This window comes from Panthera tigris, chromosome B3, assembly GCF_018350195.1.
Source record: "Panthera tigris isolate Pti1 chromosome B3, P.tigris_Pti1_mat1.1, whole genome shotgun sequence".
Classification (NCBI taxonomy): Eukaryota; Metazoa; Chordata; class Mammalia; order Carnivora; family Felidae; genus Panthera; species Panthera tigris.
In genome coordinates this window covers 70,164,875-70,181,014 of record NC_056665.1, presented here as the reverse complement: position 1 = coordinate 70,181,014, position 16,140 = coordinate 70,164,875, and the positions used below count along the sequence as shown (strand labels likewise).

The 16,140-nt window shown below is 36.3% G+C and overlaps 1 protein-coding gene across 1 annotated transcript; it reads right to left on the bottom strand.

Annotated features, from left to right (window-relative positions):
- Nucleotides 1-9,457: 9,457 nt before the first annotated feature.
- Nucleotides 9,458-15,876, bottom strand: LOC102968096 (olfactory receptor 4K13). Its single transcript, XM_015539945.2, has 3 exons — nucleotides 15,864-15,876; nucleotides 9,918-10,853; nucleotides 9,458-9,522 (listed from the first exon to the last, which is right to left on the bottom strand). The coding sequence occupies exons 2-3, from the start codon at nucleotides 10,843-10,845 to the stop codon at nucleotides 9,458-9,460; spliced, it is 993 nt and encodes a 330-aa protein (XP_015395431.2). The 5' UTR covers nucleotides 10,846-10,853; nucleotides 15,864-15,876.
- Nucleotides 15,877-16,140: the final 264 nt, after the last annotated feature.

Below are 16,140 nucleotides of genomic sequence, written 5' to 3'. Positions count from 1 at the left end.
TGATTTGGGTTGCACTATGCAAACTGGTCTTCTTTTAGCTATGCTTCTATGAATCAAAAGAAAACAATCATATTCTTCTGTAATGTATCTTGGCCACAATACAATTGGAACTGTTCTTTTGCAAAACCAGGAATACTGCCCCTGAAACAATGCAAAGTCCTTTAACCTCTCTGGGAACTACTTATCTAAATCATTTTGCATCCCTGAGACTGAAAGTAAAAAAAGGAAAGAAAAAGGACTTTTAAAAGTACAAATGACTCAAAAAACACCCTTGCTCAAAATCAATCCCACAATTTCCATAAGGTTATTTGCCAAGAAAAAATACAAATCTTTATTTAAAATTTCTTATTTTTGCCTGTCTTATATGGTGTTGTCTACCTCTGGATGATATTACTAAAATTAATGATAAAAGAGCTCTATTTAGTTAGAAACAAGCACTTTTAAGAATGGGACATCCTTACAAGCAAAGATGGAAACTAATTCAAATTCTTCTCAGGTTCATATGATCTGGCATAACCTCTGATAAATGAAAGCTTGAGTTTGCTGGTTTAATTAAAATAAGCATGTCTTTTGGAGTTACAGTTTTGATTACTCTTATCTGAATGTTTGCGTTTCCAGACTTAAGAAACAATTTTCTCTTAAGAGATCTATGACTTACAGAAACTTTGATAAAGTATTCTTTTGTGAACACATTGATCTTTTCTCCCTACCTGAACCCTCCAGAATTCAGAAACTCTCAGTAAGTATTCTTTCTTTCATGGCAATTATAGTTATTTCCATAAGTTCAGTAAGAATCTTTCATGTAACAGAACATCATTGAAAACACTGGTTATTTTACTAAGACTTTGACTGGAATGTCATAGTTGAGAGAGGCACACATAAACTCAGATATGACCAGCTTTAAGAAACAAGGTTGACTTCAGGTGCCAATGAAGCCCTTGGAAATGTTAGCCTGGTCCCTTGCTTGCAGACTCCCGGGACCCATACCAGGACAGTAAAGAATGTCACTTGCTGGCAGGTACAGGAACCTCAGGATATTTTAGGGACCTCGAGAAGAAAGGAAACAACCCACATCTACACGTATTGCAGAGAAAAATAATGATAAGTACTTGGCTTGGCTTCTGGCCTCAAAAGACTATTAAAAGTTAATCTGAAATTCCTTATGAAACAATCTAGCAAAGCAGATTTAAAAGACCCTATATAGCCAATCACTATTCTTGCTGTGCTTATGTGAATAATTAGGCCAGGTTTGTTAAAATTGGATTTATTTTGCAGCAAATTAGACTTCATGTGGCTACCTTCAATATAAAGGAGGGTAAATTTAGAGAGAAAAATTATATTTCAATAACACACCTTTGTGGATGTTAAATTCTAATTCTGATTAATTGTCTTTGCATGTGTGCAGTTTGCCCATACAGCTGGGCTGGATCCTGTATTCCTCTGCTTTCTTTGAACATCTATGACTCTCCCAACTAAGGTTTCCCATTTCCTCCCATTCTTTTAACTTGAAACTAGCCCATGAGTTTCATCGACCAGATTCAAACAATACTACCAAACAGAGGCATTAGAGGCACCAGAGACACTGCAACCAAATCAATATGTAAACTCAAGAGTACTCCTGAGACTTCAAAATTACCTAGAATGTATCCTGATAGGATTAAAAAACAGAGGTACCTCAACAAAAGAATCTAAATAAGGTTTGGGTTGCCTAGTGCCTCAGTCAGTTGACCACCCGACTTGATTTTGACTGACGTCATTATCTCAAGGTTCATGGGATCAAGCCTCATGTCAGGCTCTCTGTGCTGAGCACAGGGAACATGCCTGTGATTCTCTCCCTCTCTCTCTCTCTCTGCTCCTCCCCCACTTGTGCGCTTCCTCTCTTTCTCTCTCTTTCTCTCTCTCTGTCAAAATAAATAAACTTAAAAAAAATTTTTAAGGGGTGCTTGGGTTGCTCAGTCGGTTGACCATCTGACTTGACTTTGGCTCAGGTCATGATCTCACCATTCATGAGTTCAAGCCCTGTGTCAGGCTCTGCACTGACAGCACAAGGCATGCTTGGGATTCTCTCTCTCTTCTTCTCTCTCTGCCCCTCCCCCATCTCCCTATCTCAAAATAAATAAATAACCTTTAAAAAAATTTTAAATAAGGTTCAATAAGTTAATCAGCTGCCTCTTGAAGACGCTTCATCTTTTCCTGAATGAATCCATCAAGCATATTGTCAGTATGCTGACATCTACCCTGAAGCACCTGACAATTTAAAAGTGATACATATGACTTTTATTAGCCAAAGTGTCCCAGATAGTCAGAGGAAATTACAAAAAATAGTGGTAGTTTTAGAGAGGGCTATTTGGGCATCGGTAGGGATTGCTTTTAAGGTTTCTAGTAACTGGGATCAAGTCCAGAAAACAGAGAAGCAAACAAAGTAGAGTAATGAGACAGCATGCTACTTTGCTAGCTGTGGCCACCTGAGGAAAGTCTCCCGAGAAACAGTCACGGTGAAAACCGAAGTCCAAGCCCTGTGCCCAGACACTGGAGAACGTCTTCGAAGACAGGTTTCTCATTTCCACTCCCTTGGCTATTGTTCTTTGCCCCTCAGCAGCAGGAAGCAGCCAGAGCGGTCATTGTCCCTATTCTCCAAGATGGAAGAACTATAAAATAAGAGTGGGGATTTGAGGCAGGTGCTTGGTTCCTGGACCTGTTTTGAAGGCCTAAGGGGAACTATAGTTCTATCAGTTGCATTATTAACTTAGGTCCGCATTCTGTTTGCTCTCTACACAACCATCGTTTATGAATCTCTTAACCTCATTCCAATCAATCATTAACTTTGCCTTTGTCTTTTTTACCTTTATTCCCTGTTTATCCACTGATTCTAGAAACCTAATTGGGCTGGAGAGTAACATTGTTGTTGATGTATCTGATCATACCAGGTCCCAAAAAGCTCCTCACTGACCAGAAGAATGCTTATCCCCAGTTTGTTTCAAGGACCCCCCTCCCAACAAGTTTTTAAGAAACTCATGACCCTCCTCTCATGTATATAAGCTGTCCCTAGGGTCAACAAGTCAAGGCAGCTTTGGGAATAATCCCCTGACTTCTCCTTGGGCTGCCTTCTCCCATCCAAGTACTAACCAGGCCCGACTCTGCTTAGCTTCCGAGATGGGCTGCCTTCTCATAATACATGTTTCTTTGTTTCAAAACGAGTGTCTCAGAATTTGGCTTCCTGGACATTGGGTGCATGGACAAGTTTGACTTTCCAAGGACAGAAATGTAAATCATTTCACTTTTTTCAATCAACACTATTTGTAAATTTTATCCTCTTTATTATATGTAGTCATTTTCAAAACCCAATACCTGTGAACAAGTGAGTCTCTCTTTTTTTTTTTCACTTAATTTTAGTTAATTAACATACAGTGCAATATTGGTCTCAGGAGCAGAATTCAGTCATTCACCACTTACATACAACACCCAGTGCTCATCACAAGTGCCCTCCTTAATACCCATCACCCATCTAGCCCATCCCCCACTCACCTTCCTCTGTCAACCCTCAGTTTGTTCTCTATCATTAAGAGTCTCTTATCATTTGTTTCCCTCTCATCTCTCCCCGTTCCTTCCCATGTGTTCATCTGTTTTGCTTCTTAAATTCCATGAGTGAAATCATTAGGTATCTTTCTCTGACTGGCTTTTTTTGTTTAGCATAATACATTCTAGCTCTATCTACGAATGCAAACTGGCGCAGTCATTATGGAAAACAGTATGGAGGTTCCTCAAAAAAACTAAAACTGCCCTACTATCCAGCAATTGCACTATTAGGTATTTACCGATAGGATACAAAAATACAGCTCTGAAGGGGTACATGCAACCTCAATGTTTATAGCAGCATTATCAACAATAGCCAAACTATGGACAGAGCCCAAATGTCCATCAACTGGTGAATGGATAAAAAAATATGGTATATATGTGGAAATGGAAAGTTACTCAGCCACCAAAAAGAATGAAATATTGCCATTTGAAAGTAAATCTTACAGTTGAAAGTTTCTATATCACTTTTCTTTGACTTTAGCCTATAAGAGCAATAAATTAACCTTTGCCTTATTTGTCCATGGAGTCAGCTTCCCAGCCCTCTATTATATTTTAAACAATTTCTGAATTTGGGGAAGAGGTAATTTATTAATGTATTTCCAGAATTTGGCTAACGCTAGTAGAGGCAACATAGAAAATTATAAAGAGGTGCATGGCTTCTAAAAACAGACTGAGTTGAAATCTGTTCTGTTTTCTTCTAGCTATGGACAGTTAGGTAAGTTATAAAAGTCTTCTGCCTCAGTCCTCTCATACATAAAATGGGAATGAAAACAGCACCTAGCTCATAAGACTGAAATAGCCAAAGACTTCACCAGACAGCCTAATTATTTACTTAATTATTTTTTCAAATACTGTCTTTTAGGTACAGACTGAAGAATTGCTTTAGGCCACTCTCTCTTTAGTAGCCTCAAATGAGTCTTACTTTCCTTTAGACACATCAACCTATCTGACCAATTATGCTCAAAGTAAAATCATATGGCAGAACAACTCTGAGCAAAGTGTTCTAGCCTTGCAGACTAAAATGATGACAAGTAGTATATATTTTTAGCTCCTCTTGCGGTTTGGAAAGATCATCCACACTTTAGGGAGGTTAAAGACTTAGCTTTGTAAACCTATGGTAGGCAATAGATTTAAAAATCATGAACATCGTTTTTTGACATATAGATAATTTTTTGGTCCTAGTCTGCCTTACCTTTTTCAGAATATTCTAATTCCTCATGGTGACTTAATATGTTATGATGTCCCCTAGAATTCTGGACTTACCTGACGGGTACTAGCAGACTGAAAACCCTTCAAGTAACATTAAAATCTGTCTGAGAAGATGGCCATTTTGGGTAATGGTGAGATGGTAATCAACTTGACTGCCTCTTTGAAAGGTATAAGCTGCATATAGATTGCCTACTGAAGGATTGGAAAGACTCCAGACCATTCTTATAAATCCTCCTTCCTAATTCTTGGATTTCGTTAAAGGTAGGAAGAGAAACAGGTGATTTCAGCCACTAGGTGGCAGTGAAGCTTCTTGTAAACTTCTTCCAGTTTTTATTGAGCTGTGCACACCGAACTTTAGATTCATTTCTTCTACAATTAAAAAACATTTATTTATACCCACTGGAAATGTTGACAATAGACTGAAATTAGTAAATTTTTCCATGTCAAATAGGCGAAGTGCAAATGTTAGTTTTTATCATCCCAAATATGTTATTTTATAAAAATGTATAACATTTTCATCATATTGTATTAACATATTAAAATCAGTAGTTCTCCATACATATCTCAGAACATCTATGACATATATATATATATATATATATACATATATATATATATATATATATACATATATATATATATATATAAATAGTGTTCATTGGAATTCAAGAAAAATTTCAGAAAAAGTATTGTCTTAGAATGTCATGAGCTAAAATATGAAATAAGATATTAGAAAATAATAGGAAAACATAAGATTATCATAGTTGAAACATTATATTCTAAGCCCAAGAAAATCGACTAAAAATGTCAATTATTTAGTGTTCAGGTAGGTGGCCAATTTCAAGTAAATATATATATAAAACTATATATATATACACATAACTATATAAAACTACACATTTTCTTCATTACAGAATTATCAAAAAGTGACAGTTAAAAATGACCTTGGGGCACCTGGGTGGCTCAGTCGGTTGAGCATTTGACTCTTGATTTTGGCTCAGTCCATGATCTCACGGTTGGTGGGATCAAGCCCTACATCCGGCTCTGCACTGACAGCGTGGAGGCTGCTTGGGATTTTCTCTATCCATCTGTCTCTGCCCTTACCCCCTTCTCTCTCTTTCTCTCTTAAAATAAACATTTTTTGGGGGGGGTGCCTGGGTGGCTCAGTCGGTTGAGTGTCTGACTTCAGCTCAGGTCATGATCTCACAGTCCATGAGTTCGAGCCCCACATCGGGCTCTGTGCTGTCAGTTCAGAGCCTGGAGCCTGCTTCAGATTCTGTGTCTCCCTCTCTCTCTGCCCCTCCCCCACTCATGCTCTGTCTCTATCAAACAATGCATAAACATTAAAAACATTTTTAAATAAACATTTTTTAAAATGACCTCATAAACATTAAAATAAAATAATTCATAACATTAATATTTTCAGTATTTAATGAAGAAAGTAATAAAACTTTACTGGGAGATACAAAAGAAGGCCTTAAAAGTACAGAAATAAACCATGTGTAGGATTAAGAAGACCAATATTGTCAATATCATATTTTTCCCTAAATCAATGTATAAGATTAACGCAATTATAATTACTAAGTATTCATGTCATTTGATAAAATCATTCTAGTTCATACTAATAAATAACTGAACTGGTTTTAAGACAATTTGAGGAAGAATAGCAATGAGGAAGGATAGTTATTTAATAGATATTAAAATGTACCATAGATTTATAATAATTAAAACAACTTGCTCTGGAAGGAATCTCAAAGGCATTATGTTGAATGAAAGAAGTCATGCTTAAAAGGCTACTTACTGTGGACAAACTAAAGGGCAACCTATGGAATGGGAGAAGATATTTGCAAATGACATATTGGATAAAGTTAGTAACCAAAATATATAAAGAATTTCTACAACTCAACATCAGAAAAACTAATGATCCAATTACAAAATGGGCAGAAGACATGAATAGACATTTTTCCAAAGAAGCCCTGCATATGGCTAACAGACACATGAAAAGATGTTCAACATCACTCATCAACACGGAAATGCAAATCAAAACTGCAACGTGATACCACCTCACACCTGTCAGAATGACTAAAATCAATAGTACAGGAAATATTAGGTGCTGGTGAGGATGTAAAGAAAGGGGAACCATTCCTCTTGCACTGTTGGTGGGAATGTAAACTGGTGCAGCCACTCTGGAAAACAACATGGAAGTTCCTCAAGAAGTTAAAAACAGAACTACCTTAGGATCCAGCAATCAATCATACTACTAGGTATTTACCCAAAGGATACAAAAACACTATTTCAAAGGGAAAGATACACCCCAATGTTTACAGCAGCATTATTTATGATAGCCAAATTATGGAAATAGCCCAAATGTCCATCAACTGGTGAATGGATAAAGAAGAAGTGTTAGATATATACAATGAAATATTATTCAGCCATAAAAAAGAACGGAATCTTGACATTTGCAATGACATGGATAGAGTGAGAGAGTATTTTGCTAAGCAAAATAAATTAGAGAAAGACAAATGCTGTATGATTTCACTCATATGTAAAATTTAGGAACAAAACAAATGAGAAAAGGGAAAAAAAGAGAGAGGCAAACCAAGAAACAGACTCCTATCTATAGAGAATAAACTGATGGTTACCAAGGGAGAGGTGGGGGATGGATCAAATAGGGTCAAATCCCCAAAGATGGGGATTAAGGAGTGCACTTGTGCTGAACAAGTGTTGTATCAAAATGTTGAATCACTATATTGTACACTTGAATTTAATATTATACTGTATGTTAACTGACTAGAATTTAAATAAAAACTTAGAAACAACAATAACAAAAGAGTATTTACAGCCACAAATGTCCTCCTTGCTCAGTGGATGGCTGCCATGTCTATTCTCACCCCAGCAGAAATCTGGGGTTTTATTCTGTGCAGAAGTCTCTGAGCTGCAGGATACCAGGCACATACCTTAATCCTAAACCTAACCTTAAACTTAACCTTACCCTTAACTTTAAACCTAACGATTACCCGAATGATAACTCCCCCAAGCCCCTAATCCCTAACACTAAACCTAACCCTAACCTAACCCTCTGGAGAAATCTCTGAACTGCAGGATACCAGGAACATACCCTCACCCTGGTCCTAATCCTGACCCTAACTCTAAACACATATCTGGAGGGGAAAAAATGACATGGTGTATACATACAATGGAATATCACTCAGCCATAAAAAAGTAATGAAATTGTGCCATTTTCAAGGATGTGGGTGGAGCTAGAGAGTATTATGCTAAGAGAAATAAATCAGTCAGAGAAAGACAAACACCATCTGATTTCACTCATACCTGAAATTAAAGAACCGAAACAAACAAGCATGGGGGAAAAAAAGAGGCAAACTAAGAAATAGACTCTGAACTATGGAGAACAAACTGATGGTTACCAGAGGGGAGGTAGGTGGGAGGATGGATTAAATAGGTGATGGGGATTAAGGAGGGCACTTGTGATGAGCACAAGGTATTGTGTGGAAGTGTTGGGTCACCATATTGTACATCTGAAACTAATATTATGCTATATGCTAACTAACTGGAAATAAAATAAAAACATTTTAAAAAGGCCATTTACTATATGAGTTCACTTACATGACAGTCTAGAAAAGGCAACCTAGGTACAAAAAAACAGATTCTATTATCAGAGCCAGAAGATAGGAGAGAGGGATAGACCACAAAGGGGCACAGGGGAATTTGAGGGTTGAGGACATTTTCCTATAATCTCATTGTGATCGTTCGTTACATGGCTATGCATTTGTCAAAACTCACAAAATTGTATACTAAAGACAGTGATTTTTTTTTCTATTTGTAAACCGTATTTAAAAACAAAAAAGCTTGGTACTGGTACAAAGAATTGATTATAGACTTTTCAGGGGTATCAATCACCCCTACCCCATGTAGGCCCCATGAATCAATTTATCAGTGGACTCAGAAAAAAAGAAGAGACAAATATTGGTGTTATTACTGAAAAATTTGTTTTGGACTTACAACCATGTACCATAGTACTGTTCATGCCACGGCACAACTGCAAATTTAGTTCACTCCTTCCATCCATGGGCTGTAAACTTTCTGAAACCCTGGATGAGCCTTCTGGCACACTGTGCCAGGCTCACAACATATGTGAAGGATGGTTGGAGGCACTGTGTCTGGGGCAACTCAGTAACAAAGTTAATACACAGTAAGTAGGGATTATGTACTAAATGTACTTTTCCAGCACCAAAGAGCAGTTACCCAGGCACTCAGCCAAATAGCAATGTGAGGCATCATCTGTGTGCATTTTCTACGTACAGATTCCCAACAAAAACTACAAGTATAATAGCAACACTAATAATGTATTTTGTAAAGATTAAAAACACGCTGGGGTGCCAGGGTGGCTCAGTCTGTTAAACATCTAACTCCTGATTTCGACCAAGGTCATGATCTCAAAGTTCGTGATTTTGAGTCCGGAGTTAGACTCTGAACTGACATTGTGGAACCTCTTGGGATTCTCTCTCTCCCTCTCTCTGCCTTTTCCCCACTCATTCTCTTTCTCTCTCTCTCTGTCTTAACATACATAAATAAACTTTAAAAACATGCCAAAATTATAAAAGAAATGTATAAAGAAGTTTTTATAGATAGAGAAGCTAAGTAGATAATTTATTCATTTTTTCAAATTTGCATTAGAAACAGTAGTGAAGAGAAGATTTTTTTTAAGTTCATTTATTTATTTTGAGAGAGAGAGAGAAAGGAGAGAGCATGAGTGGGGGAGGAGCAGAGAGGGAGAAAATGAGACTCCCAAGCAGGCTCTGCACTATCAGCAAAAAGCCCAAAGTAGGGCTCCATCTCACAAACAGTGAGATCACAACCTGAGCCGAAATCAAGAATCAGACCCTTAACCCACTGAGCAACCCAGGTGCCCCAGTGAACAGAGGATTTAAATGCATGTCTTCCAGAATGGAGATGTCATGCTTTAACCATTGATGATGACAGAAGAGGGGTTTCCTATCTAACAATTACATCTACTGTTTCCTTATACAGAACTTGAAATACATTAAAAGTTTATTCCTTAATAATGTCCAAAACAAAAAATTGCCTCTTTGAAAACATCATCTACAAAGTGGGTTTTGAATTTATATGTCGAGTTCTTATCTTCTTAATGGCTGCTTTTACTTCTTGATTCCTTAATGTATAAATAATAGGATTTAAGAGAGGTGTGAAAATTGTATAAAACACAGAAAGAATTTTATCTACAGAGTATCTGCTGAAGGGCCATACATAGATAAAGACACATGGGGCAAAGAAGAGAGTCACAACCGTGATGTGTGCCGAGAGAGTGGAGAAGGCCTTGGCGGAACCACTAGCAGCACGGTGCCTGACTGAGTGTATGATGACCGTGTAGGAGACAAGCAAGAGGAGGAAGCAGACCAGGGACAGGAGGCCACTGTCAGCAATGACCAGCAGTTGTAGCATGTAGGTATCCTTGCAGGCGAGTTTGATCACAAGGGGAAGGTCACAGAAGAAGCTGTCCACCACGTTGGGACCGCAGAAGGGCAAATTCAACATGAAAGCCATTTGACTAAATGAGTGCACAAATCCAACTGTGTAGGAGGATAGCAGCAGCCCACCAAGCACTCGGGGGTTCATGATGGACGTGTAATGGAGGGGTTTGCATATGGCAACATACCTGTCTATTGCCATGGCTACGAGCAACATCATCTCACTCCCACCTAAGAGGTGCATGAAGAACATCTGAGAATAACATCCCCACCAAGAGATGGTCTTCCGCTTTCGGAGGAAATCCACAATCATCTTAGGGGTAGCAAAAGAAGCCAGGATCATATCAATACAGGAGAGGTTGATAAGCAGAAAATACATTGGTGTGTGAAGGCGTGAGTCAAAGGTCACGGTGACCAAGATGAGGAGGTTTCCTAACACAATCCCAGCATAGACCACAGAGAATCCTAGGAAGAATAAAATCTGAAGATTCTGAGATTTGGAAAGTCCCAGCAAAATGAACTCAGACACCACTGAATGGTTCACCCTTTCCATGTTATCAACTTTATGTCATCATAATCAAAATGAGTAAGAATTGTGGGCAGAAAAGTTGTGTTTACACAAAGGATGGTTCATGTTGGTGTCTAATTTTGATACTCAGACAGGTGAACTTAAAGCACCTCCCACTTTTGGGAAATTTTATTGGTCAGTGATATTACAAATGGCCCAGAGCAGCATTCCAAACAGTAAGAAGAATTCAGACTATACATTTCTGAAAGACAAAAACAAAAACAGCACATGAAATCACAATCATATAGACTGTGAACTTGGATTCCAAAGCCCTCAATACGACACCTAGCTGAGTTACTCATTGGCAACATATGACGAGTATCTCCTTTTGAGGGTTATTTTTCCTCCTCAGTAAACAAACAAACAAAAAATCAAACTCCATGATATTGAATGCCTGTTTGTGCTATAAAGATCTCCATAAATAAGATAAGGATCATGGTGGGTTCCACATTCACAGAATATTATTGAGTTTCTTAACCTGGAAATGATAAATGTAGAAAATATAGCAAGGATTCTAGAGACCCATACTTTGAAAGAGATTCTGGTAAAGAACAATTAATTAATGTCTTAAATTAAGTCTTCCTTATAAGTTTTTAGGTCCTGAGAAAAGCACATCTTCTCTTTCCTGCTCCATTCTTGCATGAATCCCTCACAGCTTATGCTAATACCAGTGATGGTCACTGCACATTAGTAGAGTCAAACCATGAATTTACATATGTATACATAATATATATATTGCATACATAATTCATTCACTCAAAATTTAACATTATTCACCTCAAATGCCTCTTCTGTAATTTTAAGCAGGATATACCAAGGATGTAGAAAGTCCCCAGCCAAATGGAACTGAATTTATTTTCTTTTCAGTGTGTATTCATTCATTCATTTGTTTAGTGCTATACAGAGGACCACTGGTTAGCTTGTGCATGTTTACTTATCACAGCTTCAAAATGATAAAATGAGGTAATTGAGGTAACTGACTGATGTGGGTAATAGAAATACCATTCTTTCACTACAGTCATCTAAATTTATACCATAGCTTTCCCATCAGCCCAGCCTTATAACAACACTGGTTTTGTTGGCTTTGTTCTTAAAAAAATATTTTCAACCATAATAGTTCCTCAGTTATCTAGGTTCTTAAAAAGCTCCTGCAGTAATTAAAGCCTTCCTTTTGTGCCACTGTTTTTTACCAGAGAGGGGAAAATACTTTCATAGGAAAGTGCCTCATGTGAATCCCAGGAATAGCGTTGCATCTCCTTTTCCCATATTCCCATCAATTTCCTGCAATTTATGCTCCCAATCATCAGAAACAGAAGGAAGAAGCACCATAATTCTGTACACTCTGTTTCTCTGAGGCAATCCCATGGGTACATTTATCCAACTGGGGATGTATTTTTCCTACATAGACATATCCTCTGGCCAAGTTCTTACTCTGAGAAACTTGGATTGACACAAATTTGGTACTAAGCCACATTAAGTACATAAAGTTATTTTCATGTTTAGAAAAGTTTTATCTTCTTTCAGTTTTATGGGTAATATTTAAAATATCCACACTACGCTTTTTGAAATCTCATTTTTAAAACTGCATTTGAGGAGAACAGGATAGACTTCAAATATACATGAAATAGTTTATACACATTCTTGCATATTACTAATATTTATTGAAGGAGTGAATGAATGAATAAAATATATATGAATATTCAGGATCTACATTAAAATCAGTGTTAAAGCAAAATCCATGTAAATTAGGAATTTTAAGCATATTTACTTTTAAATGTCAAATTGGATGTTGAAGCATTTTTAAACAGAAACAGAATAACCATTCCAATAAAATTGTTAGAAGTACGTATTTTTCCCTAATTTATTTTTGAAAAGGATCAAAGTAGCTTATGTGAATGGAAAAGAAAACATGGCACACAGAGCAGCAGGATATAACAATCTATTTCCTGGATAAACAATCTATTTCCTGGATATCCTCTGAGAACAGTAATATACACATTAGTACAGTGTGTGTGTGTTCTTTGTGTGTTGTGGGTACTAGTATATGTTTACATTTATATGCTTTTTATTAAAACCATAGTGTTCAATGCTATTTATTGAGAGAATAGTGTTCACATGTATAGTTATTTTCCTTGGGTTTGTCAAGGAATTGACATTAAAAATTGACATTAAAAATACATTTCTAAGAGCACATGAAAATCCAAATCATTTTATGGCTATATAGAATTGCATTTTATTGATGATGCATAATGTAATTACCCCACAAATATAGTTTACTTTTAGGAATTGAACATTACTCAAGAATTCTGTTTTCATCCTATCAGTGTCTCCTTAACAAAACAATTACCTAACTCCCTTATCAATCCCCAAGTTCACCTAGTCCTTCACAATCAGCCTCTCATCTACTCTAAATATCCAGTATTGTTTTCTTATAGTGCCAAAATACAACTTCTGTTTTGGTAAAAAAACAAATTTGTGGTTTTCTGTATTCCCCGTCCATTTCTTTTTTTCTATCCGTACATGTTTTTTTCTTTTTAGGTAGACAAATCCTGTCCATATAGCCTTATCCTTCAGGACACCTTGAAGCCTCTCTTTTATAAAACCCATACCAATTTCCAGTGTATTTATGGTCCATTTCATGTGCTCTACCATTTACTTATTCACTAGGTATACCATGTGCATTAGGTGTAAATATTCTGAAATTGAAGGAACACTAGATTAAGAGCTATGGAAATTTGTTCTAATCCAAGGTCTCTCATTTTTGGTGTTGTGATTCTTCTTTCCCCAGATCACTTTTAAGCTCCTTGAAAATAGATCAATTATTCTTATATTCTCCATAATAGATGTTACAAGGGTCATCAATAGAGATGTTGATGAAGTGAGTGAAAGCTGACAGATATTTAAAGAGAAAAACTTTGGAATAATGCATTAGTGATAACTGTAGAAAAGATAGGTTTATTCAAAGTCAAAGAATTTTTCTACTTTTTATGTTTTTTTTCTGCTTTGATAGTGTAACTTGCACCAATCTGTAATATTTGTTTAAAGCACATTTTTACATATTAGTTTTTACTCTAAACCATAGACATAGACACACATGCATATACATTCTCCCACACACTCCCTACAAGTGTAGAAGAGGCAAGGGGTGACAGAGTAAAAAGAAAAATTTTATGTTTTCAAGGGAATCATTTTGATTATCTGCCCAGCATCCCCCCTTCCCATAGAAAAAAAGTTCTTTAGCTTTCTTCTTACTGTAAACAACTTTCAAACTGTTCTAAAATGGCTGAGGAGAAAGATATATAAACAGCATTTTATAAAAAACAAATGAAATCAACATTTGATTCTTAATTCTAAGACACAGACTCACCGTGCAGAAAATATAGTTGAGCTGAGTATTAGAAGTAGAAATTTAATCACAGATCACAGGCATCATATTATGAAGAAAAAGGACAAATTGTGATTGATCTACAAGTTGCTTGATCTACAGAGAACAATCTGTCAAACTACTTGAGAATATATGAGTAATTTATTCCATTAAAATGAATGTTTAAAAAGTTTTGTAATCTTAACACAGAAGAATATGAAATAAAATCTATTATGGCTTAGTTTTGCCAAAAATCATATTCTTGTCCACATGATACTAGTCATCTGAGCTGATATTTGTTGTTTGTTTGCTTAACAGAACAGGATAAATTGAAGTGTTAAGTCTAGTAGGTTTATAAGCACAGGGAATAACACATTTCTTTGGAAAAAAGAAAAAAAGCAAAGATTTCATTCAGCTACCTACTTCTTGAGACGTCACCATTTGGCATGGATTGGAAATGCTCTCAAATGTATATTAGTAATGATATGGACATTATGAAGTTTGACATGAAAATTCTTTAACAAATGGAAAATAACATCACTTGAAGTATATCAAAGTGTACTCAATTATTTAATTTGCCCCATACTGTCACACTTATAATGAAAATATGCTGTATTTGTATGACAACTAGAATGATAATGCCTTCTAGAATTCTCTAATGTTATCATGGTGTTCACCTAAAGAACTTTTCACATTTGACTCTACCTATGAACAATGGGATTGAAACTCAATATCTAGAAATGGTTCTATATTTTTTAATGTATGTTAAAGCTTCCCCTACAACTTACCAGTTTTACAGTGTTTCAGAGCACTACTTGAGTCAGACACATTGAAACCTGGAGAGGTTCTCTTTCCAAAAATAATAGTATTTCCCTAAAATAATGACAAATGTTAATATTTTCTCTATTTTCTCCATAAAGAGTCATATATATTGAGAGGGTAATAATATAGATGTGATGTATTTTGAGACCTAACAATACCCAACTGATGATAAATACCAATGGGAATTATTAAAGATGCCATGTTGTTTTCCCTGAATGACAACAGAGAAAACTTTTTATGGCATTGCACACTTATAGGAATTGACATGTTTTACTATCAACAACAGTTAAGCAGAGGACTATAAAACCACTATCAGGTCTGGAATGTTCCAAAATGAAAATTTACTTGAAGAGTATTAAAAAAGGTCAATCACAAACACATAGCTACCTTTTACTGTATATTATACTTATGCCTGGCATTATTATAAGCATAACTGGGTCTATCAAAACAGAAGATATAAAGATATAAAGCTGGGGAACTGCAGTCTCCCCATTTCCTTAGTCCCACCTCTGGTTCTAAGAAATGTTTCCTGTGGAGTATCTCCTTGGCTCTCTTTCATATCCAATTGAAAAATATATCTATCCAATATATTAGCCATATGTTCATGCCTCTTTCCATGCCTATTTAAAGTAACATTGAATTTCTGTTTCTGTGTTTAATGAGACCACTGTTCCAAATGTGATATGAAATGTGATATAGCCAGATAATCCAATGTTCCTTTGGTCCCTTTTGTAGATTAGTAAAAGCAAAGTGCCTTTCTTGATCAGAGGAATTGTTCCACATGAAATACACTGATAGACTCTCCAATATTATAAACCTTTAATTGTATTTTCGCTGGCTGCTTCTGTAAGATTGATAAGAAACCATGCATCACAGCCATTAACTCAGGAAATCAGTGGGTGAGTCCTGATGAACTGATGGAGCCAACTGCTCTGTCCCAGAGAACCCTGAGGTGGCTGGACAGATTGAAAGCATAGGTCCTGGCTGGGTTTGCCAACATTATTGCTAAACAAACTTGGATAAACTCATTGCAAGAGAAAACAATAACTCAAGAGATAAGGGTTTAGAAAAGAGGGAAAATTTTAGTTCCAGGT